Below are 17,686 nucleotides of genomic sequence, written 5' to 3' on the forward strand. Positions count from 1 at the left end.
AAAGATCCTCGCTAGCCCCTCACCACCACTTTGTTGAGTAGTGAGTAGAGTGCATGTTGAACAAGGGCTGCAGTGACTTCTGCAGCACGACACACACACACACACACACACACACACACACACACACACACACACACACACACACACACACACACACACACACACAGCTTAAGGTGTCTGTGTAACAGTACTCTTCTTGCATTGTGTAAAATCAATCATCAACACAAACTCCCACTTGTAGCACCAGTCATGGAGATTTATTCTGATAAAAACAACAAAAAATTGCACGTCATGCAATGCACTGCTCACCATCCAACCCTGCACTCACACCCACTGCTTTGGTGCTTGTTCGTTGGGTAATGTACAGTAGTTACCAACATATTACAGCAATTACAATATAATATTTTCACAATGTACCTGATAAAAAGGCACAAAATTGCACGTCATGCAATGCACACCTCACCATTCAACTCTGCAGTCACGCTCTGTACAAAATATACGAACCCCCCCCACCAAGACACAGTAAGTTACTAGCTAACATTAGCTGGAATTCTCTACAACAAAATGCACAACAAATATGCACAAAAAAACGCTGCATCTATGTGTGATGTTCTAATAACATTTACAAACAAATTGATATCAATTGTACATTCAAATCATCACTTGGGAGTATAAAAATCACTTTGGATGAACAGTGCCTTGCGAAAGTATTCCCCCCCTTGGCATTTTTCCTATTTTGTTTTCTTAAAACCTGGAATTAAAATGGATCATTGTATAAATTTGATTTACACAACATGCTTACCACTTTAAAGATGCAAAATATTTGTTCTTGTGAAACAAACAAGAAATAAGACAAAAAAACTGAAAACTTGAGCGTGCATAACTATTCACCCCCCTTTGTCAAGCCACGTTTCTCTTGGGGTATGTCTCTATAAGCTTGACACATCTAGCCACTGGGATTTTTGCCCATTCTTCAAGGCAAAACTGCTCCAGCTCCTTCCGCTGGTGTATAGCAATCTTTAAGTCATACCACTGTTTCTCAATTGGATTGAGGTCTGGGCTTTGACTAGGCCATTCCAAGACATTTAAATGTTTTCACTTAAACCACTCAAGTGTTGTTTTAGCAGGTGAACCTACATCCCAGTCTCAAATCTATGGAGGACTGAAACAGGTTTCCCTCAAGAATTTCCCTGTATTTAGCACCATCCATCATTCCTTCAATTCTGACCAGTTTCCCAGTCCCTGCTGATGAAAATCCCCTTGTGCTGGGGACAATAAAAAGCCACTATGTGCAGTATTGTCACACAACACCAAAGCCACAGATGTCTCAAGTTTTGAGGGAGCGTGCAATTGGCATGCTGACTTTAGGAATGTCCACCAGAGCTGTTGCCAGATAATTTAATGTTCTCTACCATAAACCGCCTCCAATGTTGTTTTAGAGAATTTGGTAGTACGTCCAACCAGCCTCACAACTGCACTCTACTCACGGGCACATCGTGCACCACTCCCTAGCATTCTCCTCGCCAATGTCCAGTCTCTTGACAACAAGGTTGATGAAATCCGAGCAAGGGTAGCATTCCAGAGGGACATCAGAGACTGTAACGTTCTTTGCTTCACGGAAACATGGCTCACTGGAGAGACGCTATCGGAGACGGTGCAGCCAGCTGGTTTCTCCACGCATCGCGCCGACAGAAACAAACATCTTTCTGGTAAGAAGAGGGGCGGGGGCGTATGCTTTATGGTTAACGAGACGTGGTGTGGCCAAAACAACATACAGGAACTCAAGTCCTTCTGTTCACCTGATTTAGAATTCCTCACAATCAAATGTAGACCGCATTATCTACCAAGGGAATTCTCTTTGATTATAATCACAGCCGTATATATTCCCCGCCAAGCAGACACATTGATGGCTCTGAACAAACTTTATTTTACTCTTTGCAAACTGGAATCCATATATCCGGAGGCTGCATTCATTGTAGCTGGGGATTTTAACAAGGCTAATCTGAAAACAAGACTCCCTAAATTTGATCAGCATATCGATTGCGCAACCAGGGCGGGAAAAACCTTGGATCATTGCTATTCCAACTTCCGCGACGCATATAAGGCCCTGCCCCGACCTCCTTTCGGAAAAGCTGACCACGACTCCATTTTGTTGATCCCTGCCTACAGACAGAAACTAAAACAAGAAGCTCCCGCGCTGAGGTCTGTTCAACGCTGGTCCGACCAATCTGATTCCACACTCCAAGACTGCTTCCATCACGTGGACTGGGATATGTTCCGTATTGCGTCAGACGAATACGAATACGCTGATTCGGTGTGCGAGTCCATTAGAACGTGCGTTGAAGATGTCGTTCCCATAGCAACGATTAAAACATTCCCAAACCAGAAACCGTGGATTGATGGCAGCATTCGCGTGAAACTGAAAGCGCGAACCACTGCTTTTAATCAGGGCAAAGTGACTGGAAACATGATCGAATACAAACAGTGTAACTATTCCCTCCGTAAGGCAATCAAACAAGCTAAGCGTCAGTATAGAGACAAAGTAGAATCTCAATTCAACGGCTCAGACACAAGAGGTATGTGGCAGGCTCTACAGTCAATCACGGATTACAAAAAGAGAACCAGCACCGTCACGGACCAGGATGTCTTGCTCCCAGGCAGGCTAAATAACTTTTTTGCCCGCTTTGAGGACAATACAGTGCCACTGACACTACCCGCAACTAAAACAAGCGGACTCTCCTTCACTGCAGCCGACGTGAGGAAAACATTTAAACGTGTCAACCCTCGCAAGGCTGCAGGCCCAGACGGCATCCCCAGCCGCGCCCTCAGAGCATGCACAGACCAGCTGGCTGGTGTGTTTACGGACATATTCAATCAATCCCTATCCCAGTCTGTTGTTCCCACATGCTTCAAGAGGGCCACCATTGTTCCTGTTCCCAAGAAAGCTAAGGTAACTGAGCTAAACGACTACCGCCCCGTAGCACTCACTTCCGTCATCATGAAGTGCTTTGAGAGACTAGTCAAGGACCATATCACCTCCACCCTACCTGACACCCTAGACCCACTCCAATTTGCTTACCGCCCAAATAGGTCCACAGACGATGCAATCTCAACCACACTGCACTGCATAGTGCATTCCAAGCTCGTCATCAAGCTCGAGACCCTGGGTCTCGACCCCGCCCTGTGCAACTGGGTAGTGGACTTCCTGACGGGCCGCCCCCAGGTGGTGAGGGTAGGCAACAACATCTCCACCCCGCTGATCCTCAACACTGGGGCTCCACAAGGGTGCGTTCTGAGCCCTCTCCTGTACTCCCTGTTCACCCACGACTGCGTGGCCACGCACGCCTCCAACTCAATCATCAAGTTTGCGGACGACACAACAGTAGTAGGCTTGATTACCAACAACGACGAGACGGCCTACAGAGAGGAGGTGAGGGCCCTCGGAGTGTGGTGTCAGGAAAATAACCTCACACTCAACGTCAACAAAACTAAGGAGATGATTGTGGACTTCAGGAAACAGCAGAGGGAACACCCCCCTATCCACATCGATGGAACAGTGGTGGAGAGGGTAGTACGTTTTAAGTTCCTCGGAGGCTGAAGAAATTCGGCAAAAGCACTCACAAACTTCTACAGATGCACAATCGAGAGCATCCTGTCGGGCTGTATCACCGCCTGGTACGGCAACTGCTCCGCCCACAACCGTAAGGCTCTCCAGAGGGTAGTGAGGTCTGCACAACGCATCACCGGGGGCAAACTACCTGCCCTCCAGGACACCTACACCACCCGATGTCACAGGAAGGCCATAAAGATCATCAAGGACAGCAACCACCCGAGCCACTGCCTGTTCACCCCGCTATCATCCAGAAGGCGAGGTCAGTATAGGTGCATCAAAGCTGGGACCGAGAGACTGAAAAACAGCTTCTATCTCAAGGCCATCAGACTGTTAAACAGCCACTAACATTGAGTGGCTGCTGGCAACATACTGACTCAACTCCAGCCACTTTAATAATGGGAATTGATGGGAAATGATGTAAAATATATCACTAGCCACTTTAAACAATGCTACCTAATATAATGTTCCCTACATTATTCATCTCATATGCATACGTATATACTGTACTCTATATCATCTACTGCATCCTTATGTAATACATGTATCACTAGCCACTTTAACTATGCCACTTTGTTTACATACTCATCTCATATGTATATACTGCACTCAATACCATCTACTGTATCTTGCCTATGCCGCTCTGTACCATCACTCATTCATATATCTTTATGTACATATTCTTTATCCCCTTACACTTGTGTCTATAAGGTAGTAGTTTTGGAATTGTTAGCTAGATTACTTGTTGGTTATTACTGCATTGCCGGAACTAGAAGCACAAGCATTTCGCTACACTCGCACTAACATCTGCTAACCATGTGTATGTGACAAATAAAATTTGATTTGATTTGATTTGAACTGCAGACCAGGTGTAACCAAGCCAGCCCAGGACCTCCACATCCGGCTTCTTCACCTGTGGGATCGTCTGAGACCAGCCACCCGGACAGCTGATGAAACTGAGGAGTATTTCTGTCTGCAATAAAGCCCTTTGTGGAGAAAAAAAGAAGTCTGATTGGCTGCGCCCCTGCCCAGTAATGTGAAATCCATAGATTAGGGCCTAATTAACTTATTTCAATTGAATGATTTCCTTATATGAACAGTAACTCAGTAAAATCAAATTGTTGCATGTTGCGTTTATATTTTTGCTCAGTATACAGTATTTTGTATATTTTAATCCAAATAAATTGATGCAGAAATCCTCAGTTTTAATGGGTATGACGCCTCTGAAGAGGGGTATGGAGGAGACAGTAATGTCCCCTATACTCCGCAACTATAGTTCGCCCTTTTCTCTCTCTCACCCCTTTTCTCGTTCCTGCCCTTCTCTCTCTTTACCTCCCCCTTGCTCTCTCTCTCCCTCCCTCTTATCCTCTCTCTCCCTCTCTCTCTCTCCCTCCCTCTTATCCTCTCTCTCCCTCTCATTCTCTCTATCCCTCTCATTCTCTCTCTCCCTCTCATTCTCTCTCTCCCTCTCATTCTCTCTCTCCCTCCCTCTCATCCTCTCTCTCCATCACTGCAGTGTTTCCACGTCATTGGTGTGCTGGTGGTCTCTGGGTCTGTGATCTATATTATGAATCTGCAGCAGTGTCCGGTAGATAAACCAAGCTGTTGTCTCAATAAGAGTCTATTTAGCGGCTCTGGAGGAATTCAAACCCTTGGACAGTTCTTGGGTTAGAGATGTGCTGTAGCATTCCCAGTACCACAAAAACTAAATCTCCAATGGTTAAGGCTATAGATGCAGTGTTGATTTGTTGATATATTTGAAGAGAAATACTCTATTCTCTCTCTCCCTCCCTCTCATTCTCTCGCTTGAATAATTGTCTAAAATGTTGTCTGTCTATCAAGTGATCTTAGCCTGTGCGCTGTGGGTTGTTAGCTGCTGCCTCAATTAGCCCCCACAATAGGTACTTAGCATGGAGAACCCTCAACAGAGTAGTTGATTTCATATAGTCTTTATTTCTCATCCCAGAGAGAGAAAGTGTCTGTGATGATGAACAAAGACATAACTGAAGCAGCCCACTTCAACATTTTAAAGACACACAAGCACACACTCCACTTCAATCCCACATTTAACCCATCGGAAGATACAAATGAGATAAAAAAGGAACATTAAAATGTTTGTGTTTTTACTACTACTGGCCCCTGAGGAAGACCAGGAAGTGTAATCAGCACTGTGACCCAATCAGCGGTGACCCATGTCCAATCAGCCAATCCTACGGAGGGATTTTGTTAACGAAACCCGTTCTGCCTCCGGAGCAGAGAAAGGTGTGTGTATGTGCCCAAAACAGTGGAAACAATAACACAGCAGTTTAATAACACAGCAGATGCGTTATGCAGAATCTGGATGCTCTGCAGGGCCCATTTCCTACACTACACACACACACACACACACACACACACACACACACACACACACACACACACACACACACACACACACACACACACACACACACACAACTCTCCCATTATAACATGTGGAGCAAGCACATGGAAAGTTTCTCTGAGGCGTGGAGAAGCTCATACACACCATTTCCCGCTACGGTGGCAGGAAGCTTTAAAGAAACATGCATATTGTATGTTTGCAGCAAATATGTGCATGTAATAAGGTAAGGGCCCCAGAGCGTGTGTGTGTGTGTGTGTGTGTGTGTGTGTGTGTGTGTGTGTGTGTGTGTGTGTGTGTGTGTGTGTGTGTGTGTGTGTGTGTGTGTGTGGAACGAGGCTTGGCCCCCCTGTTGAAGCATGACTAACTCACAGCGATAGATCACATGCAGAGAGACCACCTGGTGGTGTGGGGATGATGGAAACAGACTCTGAGCTAATGGAAATGTTGGGCCTGTTTTCCTGTTTTCCTGATTCAAACACAGCAGGCTGCTGAGGGGAGAACAGCTCATAATAATTGCTGGAATGGAGTGACTGGAATGGTATCAAACACATGGAAAACATGTTGTTGATGTATTTGATCCCATGTAAATTATGTGTTTGATCCGTCTGATACCATTCCATTTATTCCCTTCCAGCCATTACTATGAGCCGTCCTCTCCAAGTAAGGTGGCACCAACCCCCTGTTGTTTCAAAACCTAGCTAGCATACTAACGTACGCTCAAATTAACAGTACAACATCTATCATACTAACTTAGGCTCTAATCAACAGTACAACAGATAGCATACTAATAGCTACATGTAATACCAAATAGTAAACCAGATAGCATACTTACCTACAGTAGGCTCAAATCAACAGTTCTATTTCCCTCCTGTTTCAAAACCTAGCTAGCATACTGAATTAGGCTCAATCAAAGCCTTAAACTATCCAAGCCTGAAACAAAATTAGCCTATACTCAAAATGTTAACAAATGCTTGTAATCACCTTTGAGTGTGGACTGAATTATTATGCATACTGGATGGACTGGATTACGGAGGGCCTGTTGGAGGGCTTGTTGTCCGGACCTCTGGAAGTCTCTATGGGGGTGCCACAGGGTTCAATTCTTGGTCCGACTCTTTTCTCTATAAATATCAATGATGTCGCTCTTGCTGCTGGTGATTCTCTGATCCACCTCTACGCAGACGACGCCATTCTGTATACATCTGGCCCTTCTTTCGACACTGTGCTAACAAACCTCCAAACGAGCTTCAATGCCATAAAACAATCCTTCCGTGGCCTCCAACTGCTTTAAATGCTAGTAAAACTAAGTGCATGCTCTTCAACCGATTGCTGCCCGCACCCTCCCGCCCGACTAGCATCACTTCTCTGGATGGTTCTGACTTAGAATATGTTGACAACTACAAATACCTAGGTGTCTGCTTAGACTGTAAACTCTCCTTCCAGACTCACATTAAGCATCTCCAATACAAAATCAAATCTAGAATCGGCTTACTATTTCGCAACAAAGCTTCCTTCACTCATGCTGCCTAACATACCCTCATGCTGCACAACCAAATCCCCATATACTACCCACCACTGCAACCTGTATGCTCTCGTTGGCTGGCCCTCACTACATATTCGTCACCAAACCCACTGGCTCCAGGTCATCTATAAGTCTCTGCTAGGTAAAGCCCCGCTTAATCTCAGCTCACTGGTACCATAGCAACACCCACCCGTAGCACGCGCTCTAGAAGGTATATTTCACTGGTCATCCCCAAAGCCAACACTACCTTTGGCCGCCTTTCCTTCCAGTTCTCTGCTGCCAATGATTGGAACGAACTGCAAAAATCACTGAAGTTGAAGTCTTATATCTCCTTCTCTAACTTTAAGCATCAGCTGTCTGAGGAGCTTACCGATCACTGTACCTGTACACAACCAATCTCTAAATACACAACTAATTATCTCACCCCCATATTGTTACTTATCCTCTTGCTCTTTTGCACCCCAGTATCTCTACTTGCACATCATCATCTTCACATCTATCACTCCAGTGTTAATGCTAAATTGTAATTATTTTGCCTCTATTGCCTATTTATTGCCTTACCTCCCTACTCTTCTACATTTGCACACACTGTACATAGATTCTTCTATTGTGTTATTGTACGTTTGTTTATGAGAACTTGTTCTCAACTGGCCTACCTGGTTAAATAAAGGTTAAATAAAAATAGAATGATATTATGCTCCAAAATGTATATCCACAAGTGTAAGTGTTGCTGTTGGTTCATTGATTGTGCAGGGCGGCTTACAGTTAGCTTACACCGACAGTGAATTTATATATGATTTTGAATAGCCTAGTAATTGGGCATTTTAGGTATTTTCATAATTAATAGGCTGACACCTCACCTTTCCTTTATTCAGTTCTTGAGCACGCAGACAGACTAACAACAGTTTAGTGAAAAATGTTTTGTTGCGAATACATGTTACTATGGACTTTCCCTCACAGATTTCACTTGGTTTCCCAAATGAAGCTCTGGGTAGGTGGAGGAACAAGGTTGGCGAGCCCATGCCATACAGTTTTTGCGGAATTCCACTTGTCGAGCAGTTCCTCAAGCAGCGCTTGGTGCATGAAGTGAAATAAGTGTTCTTATATTTATTTCAGTAGCTGCTCATATTAAGCACAGCTCTGCTGTACAACCAAAGTATCCTCTCTAGCATTATTGAAAAATGGACCGTCAGGAAAGGGAGCAGCTTCCATTCGCTATTCGAGTATACGATCCTTTTTCCCCTACCTCTGTTCCTGCCCATTTCATAATGGGCCATTCTAAAACGAATTTGATATATTAGTAAAGACAAGATTAAATTGAGAATAGGAAGGAACAGAGCACCATCTTTAGCCAATAGTTGCACCATGCAGCCCATATTTTGATTTCTAAGACATTCTAATGTTTTGTATCGTTCACAACTAAAGCTGCCAAATAACTCTACATCTAGCTTATAGGGCCTGTTTCAAATGATCACTTTTACGCTCAACATTGCCACTTTACATGCGCACTTAATCATTCGTTATTTTAGACCTGACTTTTAATGGTGAGAAGGTGCTGTTCCTTTTCCTGTCATGACTAAAATAAATAATGGATTTATTGTGATGGTGTATATCACATTGATTTATTAGACTTTTAAATGCAGATGTTCCAAAGGAACACATCAGCAGCTTGTATGCGGCTTGTATACGTGGCCTGGAGATGCTAAAGTTGTTCATGTTAATTAATGGTCAATTACCATGAGACCGGCAGTCTTTTGCATGACAATAACCAGCTGACAAAATGTCATGACACAGCCCTAGGCCCAAACAACATAGTTCAACTGTCCCAATAATCCACAACAAAGAGTATGGCTGTGGCACTGTGAAGTGTGCATTTGGACAAGGTGATAGAGTTTCTGGGTTCCTTTGCTAAAACATACATCAGAAATTAAATTAAATGAATCAGAAACATAGGAAGATGAAGACCTAAGGTTATAAACCACATTGGAACAGCGTTGAGATTTACCTCGCAGCAGGTCTGGGGAGGTGTGTGGCCAGTTGTATGTCCTCATCAGCTGCCAGTCAAAGTCGTCCTCCTGTCCCTGCTTGTACTCACACAGCCCAGGGTCGGAGTCCTCGTCAAAGGTACAGCCAGCTGTAGGGGAAAGAAAGAGAGGGAAGTGGTGATTAGAAGGCATCAATAGTGAAGAAATAATTTACCATTGCGTTCAACCAACTTAAAACTCAAACAGTCTTTGTGGGTCAAAGTCTATTGCCCTGCTATTCAAGCTAGAAGAATATACACTATATATACAAAAGTATGTGGACACCCCTTCAAATTTGTGCATTCGACTATTTCAGCCCCACCCGTTGCTGATAGGTGTATAAAATCGAGCACACAGCCATTCAATCTCCATAGACAAACATTGGCATTACTGAAGAGCTGCCCCGGTCAACTGTAAGTGCTGTTATAGTGAAGTGGAAACAACGGCTCAAAGTGGTAGGCCATAAAAGATCCCAGAACCGGACCGCCGAGTGCTGAAATGCGTAGGGCATACAAATCCTTGGTTGCAACACTGACTCCCAAGTTCCAAACTGCCTCTGGAAGCAACGTTAGAACAAGAACTGTTAGTCGGGAGCTTCATTAAATAGATTACCATGGCAGAGCAGCTGCAAACAAGCCTAAGATCACCATGCGCAATGCCAAGCGTCGGCTGGAGTGGACTCTGGAGCAGTGGAAATGCGTTCTCTGGAGTGATGAATCACGCTTCACCATCAGGCAGTCTGAAGGACTAATCTGGCTACCTGCCCCAATGCCTAGTGCCAACTGTAAATTTTGGTGGAGAAGGAATAATGGTCTGGGGCTGGTTTTCATGGTTTGTGCTAGGCTCTAGTTCCAGTGAAGGGAATTCTTAACGCCACAGCATACAATGAGGTTCTAGATGACTCTGTGCTTCCAACTTTGTAGCAACAGCTTGGGGATGACAAGGCCCCTGTGCACAAAGTGAGGTCCAAACAGAAATGGTCTGTTGAGATCGGTGTGGAAGAACTTGGCTGGCCTGCACAGAGCCCTGACCTCAACCCCATCGAACATCATTGGGAGGAATTGGAACGCCGACTGCGAGCCAGGCCTAATCACCCAACATCAGTAATGTTCTTGTGGCTGAATGGAAGCAAGTCCCCACAGCAATGTTCCAACATCTAGCAGAAAGCCTTCCCAGAAGAGTGAAGACTGTTATAGCAGCAAAGGGGGGACCAACTCCATATGAATGCCCATGATAATCGAATGAGATGTTCGTCAAGCAGGTGTCCACATACTTTTGGTCATGTAGTGTACATACAGTAAATAACAGAAAAAATGAATATTTCTGAGTTTGTTTTTGTTCGGGTACCACTTTTTTGTGGGGATCAATGAAATGACAAAGAAAATCCATACCTCGTAGCTTTACTGTTTTCTTTGGGAAGTGTAAGAGAAAATTGTTCTCAAAGACACAATGAATAATGAGCTCTATTAGAGGGACAACAGCAGCACTGCCACTATGGGCACTCACATGACATCATCACAGGCAGACTATTAAATGCCTACATCAAAAAACTGTAGATTTTCGACCAGCTAAAAGCCATATTTTCTGTTCAAATAACATGTAATAGTGGTAGTCTAGGTGGTATTGCAGCATGGCGACAGGGCCTGGCTGAGTGTAGATCCCCATGACCAGGTCTGGCTGAGTGTTCCTCTTTTGTCCTCCTGTTCATTTTCCCCTGGGGAATCAATGGGTTGCATCCCAAATGTCACCCTATATAGTGCACTACTTTTGACCAGGGCTCATAGGGAATAGGGTGCCATTTGGGAAAGAGCCATGGTCATTTGGCCCCATTAGCCCTGTGGTGTGAAAATAGCAGACCGGCTACAGGTCACTGAAATAGGGCTGAGATGACAGGCGGTGGCGGTGGTGCCAGAGGAGGGAGGTCGTGGCACCATCACAGCTGATGGGGATGGCGGGGAGGGTGCGTGTGTGCATGGGGGGGCTCTCAGCCAGACAGTGAGTGAAGATGACCTTTAGCACCCTGTCAAGCTCATCATCCCAATTCATAGTACCCTCTCTCAGCTCTAATCATATCAACCACAGGCTTTAAAGCCAGCAGCTACATAATAACCAAGAACACAATGGTCCTACATCAAACACAATCGCTAAATGCTGCATATCTACTATGCCCAAATAATGGACAATACATAACATGACATATTGTGCACAGCAGTGGTGGTCAGTGCCATTTAAGATGAGGAAACTTTTTGGCCTTCCATTACAGCATATTGGATGACTGTCATTCATATTCCATTTACCCAGTTCAATGTAACAGCGGTTTAGACTACTACATGATACTCTAATTATCCAAGCGAAACATCTACAAACAACCAACATCATTGTCACAATATTAGCTAAAGTTATGTCATTAACCACTCCCTCTTCCAATTAGGGCTAGTTGGAAAAGCTGTTCAAAAGAGGACATTGTATTCCTTTTTGTTTTGTTTTTTGTACTCCCTGACGAAGGCCATGCAGCTGAAACGTGTCGGTAAAAAAACCGTTGTTTCTATTGAACATGCCGTACTAATAAAGGCATTTTAATCATTTATATGAAGAGTGCCTTGATCCACCTTTCTTTTTGATGACCAATTTACCCCTTTTACCAAAGAGCACCTTCTATCTACCAAAATGTACTATTGTGTACCTTAGTAGCGCTTCCCTTCCTCCTCTTTCTACGAGGTTCCAGTGTTATGTTGGAAGTCATAGCCAGCTAGCTATCATAGGATCATTTTGTTTGAGCTGGGTGTTTCAGTAGGCTAAACTATCTAGCTGCATTTGCTAGCTAAGTAACATTAAGTGAAACTGAAGGTGTAAAAAAGTGAGAGAAAAAATGACACTCTCTCTCTCTATTTCTCTCTTGCTTCTCCTTCATTTTCGAAGATATTAATTTATTAAAAACTGTTAAACTATTGTTTTTCTCTCTCTTTGAGTCAACTACTCACCACATTTTATACACTGCAGTGCAAGCTAGCTGTAGCTTATGCTTTCAGTACTAAATTAATTATCTGATCCTTTGATTGGGTGGACATGTAAGTTCATGTTGCAAGAGCTCTGATGGGCTGGAGGACCTCCTCTGGTAGTTGTCAAAATTACTGTGTAAGTCTATGGAAGGGGGTGGGAACGATGAGCCTCCTAGAATTTGTATTGAAGTCAATGTACCCAAAGGAGGAAGGAAGCTAGCTGTCCCCCGGCTACACCATCGTGCTGCCATCGTGCTAACTGATCATATTAGGCCTTGGCAGGAGCAGAACACTGAACAGGACTCGTGTTAAAGAGCCACTCTGAATCTATGCCAGGCCCTGCTTAAAAGGCATCCCGCCTAGCTGGCCGAAACACACGTACACACACACCAGTTGCCCTTGTTCTCCTTCGTGTTCTGTTTGGAAAAAACCGTCTGTTTTGTTTTTTAATTTGGACTAACTTTTATCCTGTTTGAAACAGTAGGCTGGCAGAAAGCATTCCCTTTGCAATAAACAACCAAGACAGTTTCTCTTTCTCCTCTGGTCTTTAAGGGAGACGCGTCTGCTAATTTGGGGACTACTTTCCCCCTTTTCTTCCAACTGACTAACACGTATCCCCCCCACGTATCCCCCCTCCCTGCCCTCATCCCCTTTTCCCTTAGTCCCCTCTTCCCTGTATCCGCCAGTGAGCTGTGTGTTTCCGGGTGTGTAAGCAGCTTAATTGCTGGTTGTTGTGCTAGCCATCCGCTGCTCAGGCTGTGGAGAGGAAAAGTAGAGGAGGAGGAGGAGGAGAGGAGAAATTGAGAGGAAGACGAGGAGGAGAGGGAAGGCATTACCCATGGCTTAGCCTCATAAAAAGTATCTCCTCCATGGAAGACGCCTTGCTTGGTTTCAGGAAGTGAATGTCACCATCATCAGATACGTTCCACTGAATTCCCTCATTAACTCTTCCTTCCTATGCTCCTCTGCTACACACACACACAATGTGCCCCAAATGAGCTTTTCATGCAACGTAAAGCCTAGCCCATGCAATTAGAACAGTCATTTGTGCATTTGTATGTATCTAAGGTGTGTGTGTGTCTGAGCAGAGTAATCCAATTAAATATTCACGTGAACAAAATTATGACAAACTTCTGTAATTTTTGCTAAAATTAACAGTGGAAAGGATTGTAAGAATAAATTATGAATGCGTGTTTACTAATAACAGAAAACAGACCAGATGTAACGGATGTCATCTGGAGATAGAGAGGAGGACCAAAGCGCAGCGTGGTAAGTGTTCATGATGTAATATTTAATGAAACGAACTGAACACTGAAATATAAAACAATAAAGTGAACGAACGAAAACCGAAACAGTATCGTGTGTACCAAACACTCACACGGAAAACAGGCTACCTAAATATGGTTCTCAATCAGGGACAACGATAGACAGCTGCCTCTGATTGAGAACCATATCAGGCCAAACACAGAAATAGAAAATATAGAAAAACTAACATAGACTGCCCACCCCAACTCACGCCCTGACCATACTAAATAAAGACAAAACAAAGGAAATAAAGGTCAGAACGTGACAGTACCCCCCCCCCCCCCCCCAAAGGTGCGGACTCCGGCCGCAAAACCGGAACCTATAGGGGAAGGTCTGAGTGGGCGTCTGTCCGCGGTGGCGGCTCTGGCGCGGGATGTGGACCCCACTTCACCACAGTTTTTGTCCGCCTCCTCAACCAACTCCGTGGCCTCTTATGAGCGGCGACCCTCGCCGCCGACCTCCGACTGGGGACCCTAGCCATGGGTCCCGAATGGACGGGAGACTCCGGCAGCGCCGGACAGGTGGGAGACTCTGGCAGCGCCGGACAGGCGGGAGACTACGGCAGCGCCGGACAGGCGGGAGACTCCGGCAGCGCCGGACAGGCGTGAGACTCCGGCAGCGCCAGACAGGCGGGAGACTCCGGCAGCGCCAGACAGGCAGGAGTCTCCGGCAGCGCCAGACAGGCGGGAGACTCCGGCAGCGCCAGAGTGAAGGACGGCTCTGGCAGCTCCTGGCTGGCTGACGGCTCTGGAAGCTCCTGGCTGGCACACGGCTCTGGCAGCTCCTGGCTGATTGACGGCTCTGGCTGCACCTGGCTGATTGACGGCTCTGGCAGCTCCTTGCTGACTGACGACTCCAGCAGCTCCTGGCTGCTGACGGCTCTGGAGCTATTGAGCACCGAGCCTGCCCAACCTTACCTGGTTGAATGCTCCCTGTAGCCAGGCCAGTGCGGCGAGGTGGAATAGCCCGCACTGGGCTGTGCTGGCGAACCGGGGTCACCATGCGTAAGGCTAGAGCCATGTACGCCGGCCCGAGGAGACGCACTGGAGACCAGATGTGTAGAGCCGGCTTCATGGCACCTGGCTCGATGCCCACTCTAGCCCTGCCGATACGAGGAGCTGGAATGTACCGCACCGGGCTATGCACACGCACCGGGGACACAGTGCGCTCCACCGCATAACACGGTGCCTGCCCGGTCCCTCTTGCTCTCCGGTAAGCACAGGGAGTTGGCTCAGGTCTCCTACCTGACTTTGCCACACTCCCCGTGTGTCCCCCCCAATACATTTTTGGGGCTGCCGCTCGGGCTTCCAGCCGCGCTGCGGTGCTGCCTCCTCATACCGGGCGCCTCTCCGCTTTCGCTGCCTCCAGCTCTGAACGAACGAAAACCGAAACAGTATCGTGTGGACCAAACACTCACACGGAAAACAGGCTACCTAAATATGGTTCTCAATCAGGGACAACGATAGACAGTTGCCTCTGATTGAGAACCATAATCAGGCCAAACACAGAAATAGAAAATATAGAAAAACTAACATAGACTGCCCACCCCAACTCACGCTCTGACCATACTAAATAAAGACAAAACAAAGGAAATAAAGGTAGACACCAGAAGCAGCTGTCACACCCTGATCTGTTTCACCTGTCTTGTGATGGTTTCCAACCCCCACCAGGTGTCTCCCATTACCTTATGTTTATTTATATCTGTGTTTTCTGTTTGTTGCCAGTTCGTCTTGTCCCATCAAGTCCTACCAGCGTGTTCCTGTACTAGTTTTAGCTTTTTCTAGTCTTCCCAGTTCTGACGTTTCTGCTGATTTGGATTATGACTCTTTGCCTTCCTTGACTTGACGATTGCCTGCCCCTTGTATTGTAATAAACTCGGAGACTCGTACTATCCGCCTCCTGTGTCTGCATCTGGGTCTTAGCCTGAGCCATGATAGCAGAGCACTTTCTGATGTTTAAACTGTCCAGAGACAACAGCAACCAAAGTGCCATTCTCTCCCCATGTGGCAGCCATTAGTCTTTAGCTAATTGAACAGATAGCACACGGCCACACACTCACACACACATACACAAACACACACACAGATCAGGTTGTAAACATACAGATTGAAAACATTGAATCACACACCGATGGGGCTACCTTTTACATGGTTGGAAAGGGCCCAAAATAACTTCATTAAGCCCCTAGCTGTCGCTGCTGACATGTCTTAGAGGTAGTAGAGAGAGAGAGGGGGGGGGGGGGCAGAGAGAGAGGGGGGGACAGAGACAGAGACAGAGAGAGAGAGAGAGAGAGAGAGAGAGAGAAGGAGAGAGAGAGAGAACAAAGCGGTATGAATAGAAATAAGTCTGTAAGAACAGATGCCTCTGAACTTTAAAGGTACGAGAGGCAAAATGTTGAACAACATCCCCAGCTTGTAGACCCTGTAGATAAAACACTAAATCCTGAAGCTTCCTTATCTCTTCCTCTAACCCACCCCCCACCCACACACTATTTCCTGGCAACAGTTTATAATCCTGTTAAAACAAATGTGACTCTAACTACAAATGTGAATAACTAAAACACTCAATCGGGAATGATTCATCTCAAAGGACATTGGTTATTTCAACTTAATGACTGCCTCAGGATCAGAGACTGAAGGACGCACCGACCGCTGCCATCTCTGATGACACATAACTCCACGCCAACAGTGGCATATCAACTAGAATCACACGTACCATCCAATCCCTACAAAATAGATTTTTTTTTACTACATAATAAAATGTGAATGTATGAAATTCCAATTTGCTATTCCTATCTCTTTCACTGCTTTCACATTTCAGCGCCCGCCAAATTGTGTATATACCGTAGGCTTATTGAAAAACTTAAAATAACCATCAACTGAATCAGCTCAGTCCAATATATACTGGAAAGCTTGGACAAATATAGAACGAACCAGCTGTATTAAACTGGCCACCTTCCAAACACAACTCATCAAAGGCAGGAGAGGAGAAGATGAGAAGACAAAGTGGAGGACAGGAGGAAGATGACAGGATGAGATGGACAGGAAGTGATATATACAGTACTAGTCAAAAGTTTGGACACACCTTCTCATTCAATGTTGGTCTTATTTGAACTATTTTCTACATTATAAAATAATAGTGAAGACATCAAAACTATTAAATAACACATATGGAATCATGTAGTAACCAAAAAAGTGTTCAACTTATCAAAATATATTCATTCTCTGAACCAGCTTCACCTGGAATGATTTTCCAACAGTCTTGAAGGAGTTCCCACATATGCTGAGTACTTGTTGGCTGCTTTTTATTCCCTCTGCGGTCCAAGTCATCCCAAAGCATCTCAATTGGGTGGAGGTCAGGTGATTGTGGAGGCCAGGTCATCTGATACTGTACTACATCACTCTCCTTCTTAGTCAAATAGCCCTTACACAGGTGTGTTGGGTCATTGTCCTGTAGAAAAACAAATGATAGTCCCACTAAGCGCAAACCAGAATGGAATGGCGTATCGCTGTAGAATGCTGTGGTAGCCATGCTGGTTGTGCCTTGAATTCTAAATAAATCACTGACAGTGTAACCAGTAAATCACCCCACACCGTCACACCTCCTCCTCTATGCTTCACGGTGGAAACTACACATGCAGAGATCATCCATTCACCTACTTTGCGTCTCACAAAGACAGCGGTTGGAACCAAAAATCTCAAATTTGGACTCATCAGACCAAAGGACAGAGTTCCACTGGTCTAACATCCATTGCTCATGCTTCTTGCCCGAGCAAGTCTCTTCTTAATATTGGTGTCCTTAGAAGTGGTTTCTTTGCAGCAATTCTCATCTGAACAGTTGATGTTG

At 45.3% G+C, this 17,686-nt stretch overlaps 1 protein-coding gene across 1 annotated transcript in view; it reads right to left on the reverse strand.

Annotated features, from left to right (window-relative positions):
• LOC115128545 (receptor-type tyrosine-protein phosphatase U-like) overlaps nucleotides 1–17,686 on the reverse strand; it is a 285,266-nt gene that overhangs the window by 169,534 nt on the left and 98,046 nt on the right. Inside the window, exon 2 of the mRNA XM_065017796.1 lies at nucleotides 9,518–9,646. Within this exon, the coding sequence (XP_064873868.1) occupies nucleotides 9,518–9,646 (129 nt within the window). The remainder of the gene's footprint in view (nucleotides 1–9,517; nucleotides 9,647–17,686) is intronic.

The sequence above is a fragment of the Oncorhynchus nerka genome, linkage group LG4 (genome assembly GCF_034236695.1).
Source record: "Oncorhynchus nerka isolate Pitt River linkage group LG4, Oner_Uvic_2.0, whole genome shotgun sequence".
NCBI classification, from domain to species: Eukaryota; Metazoa; Chordata; class Actinopteri; order Salmoniformes; family Salmonidae; genus Oncorhynchus; species Oncorhynchus nerka.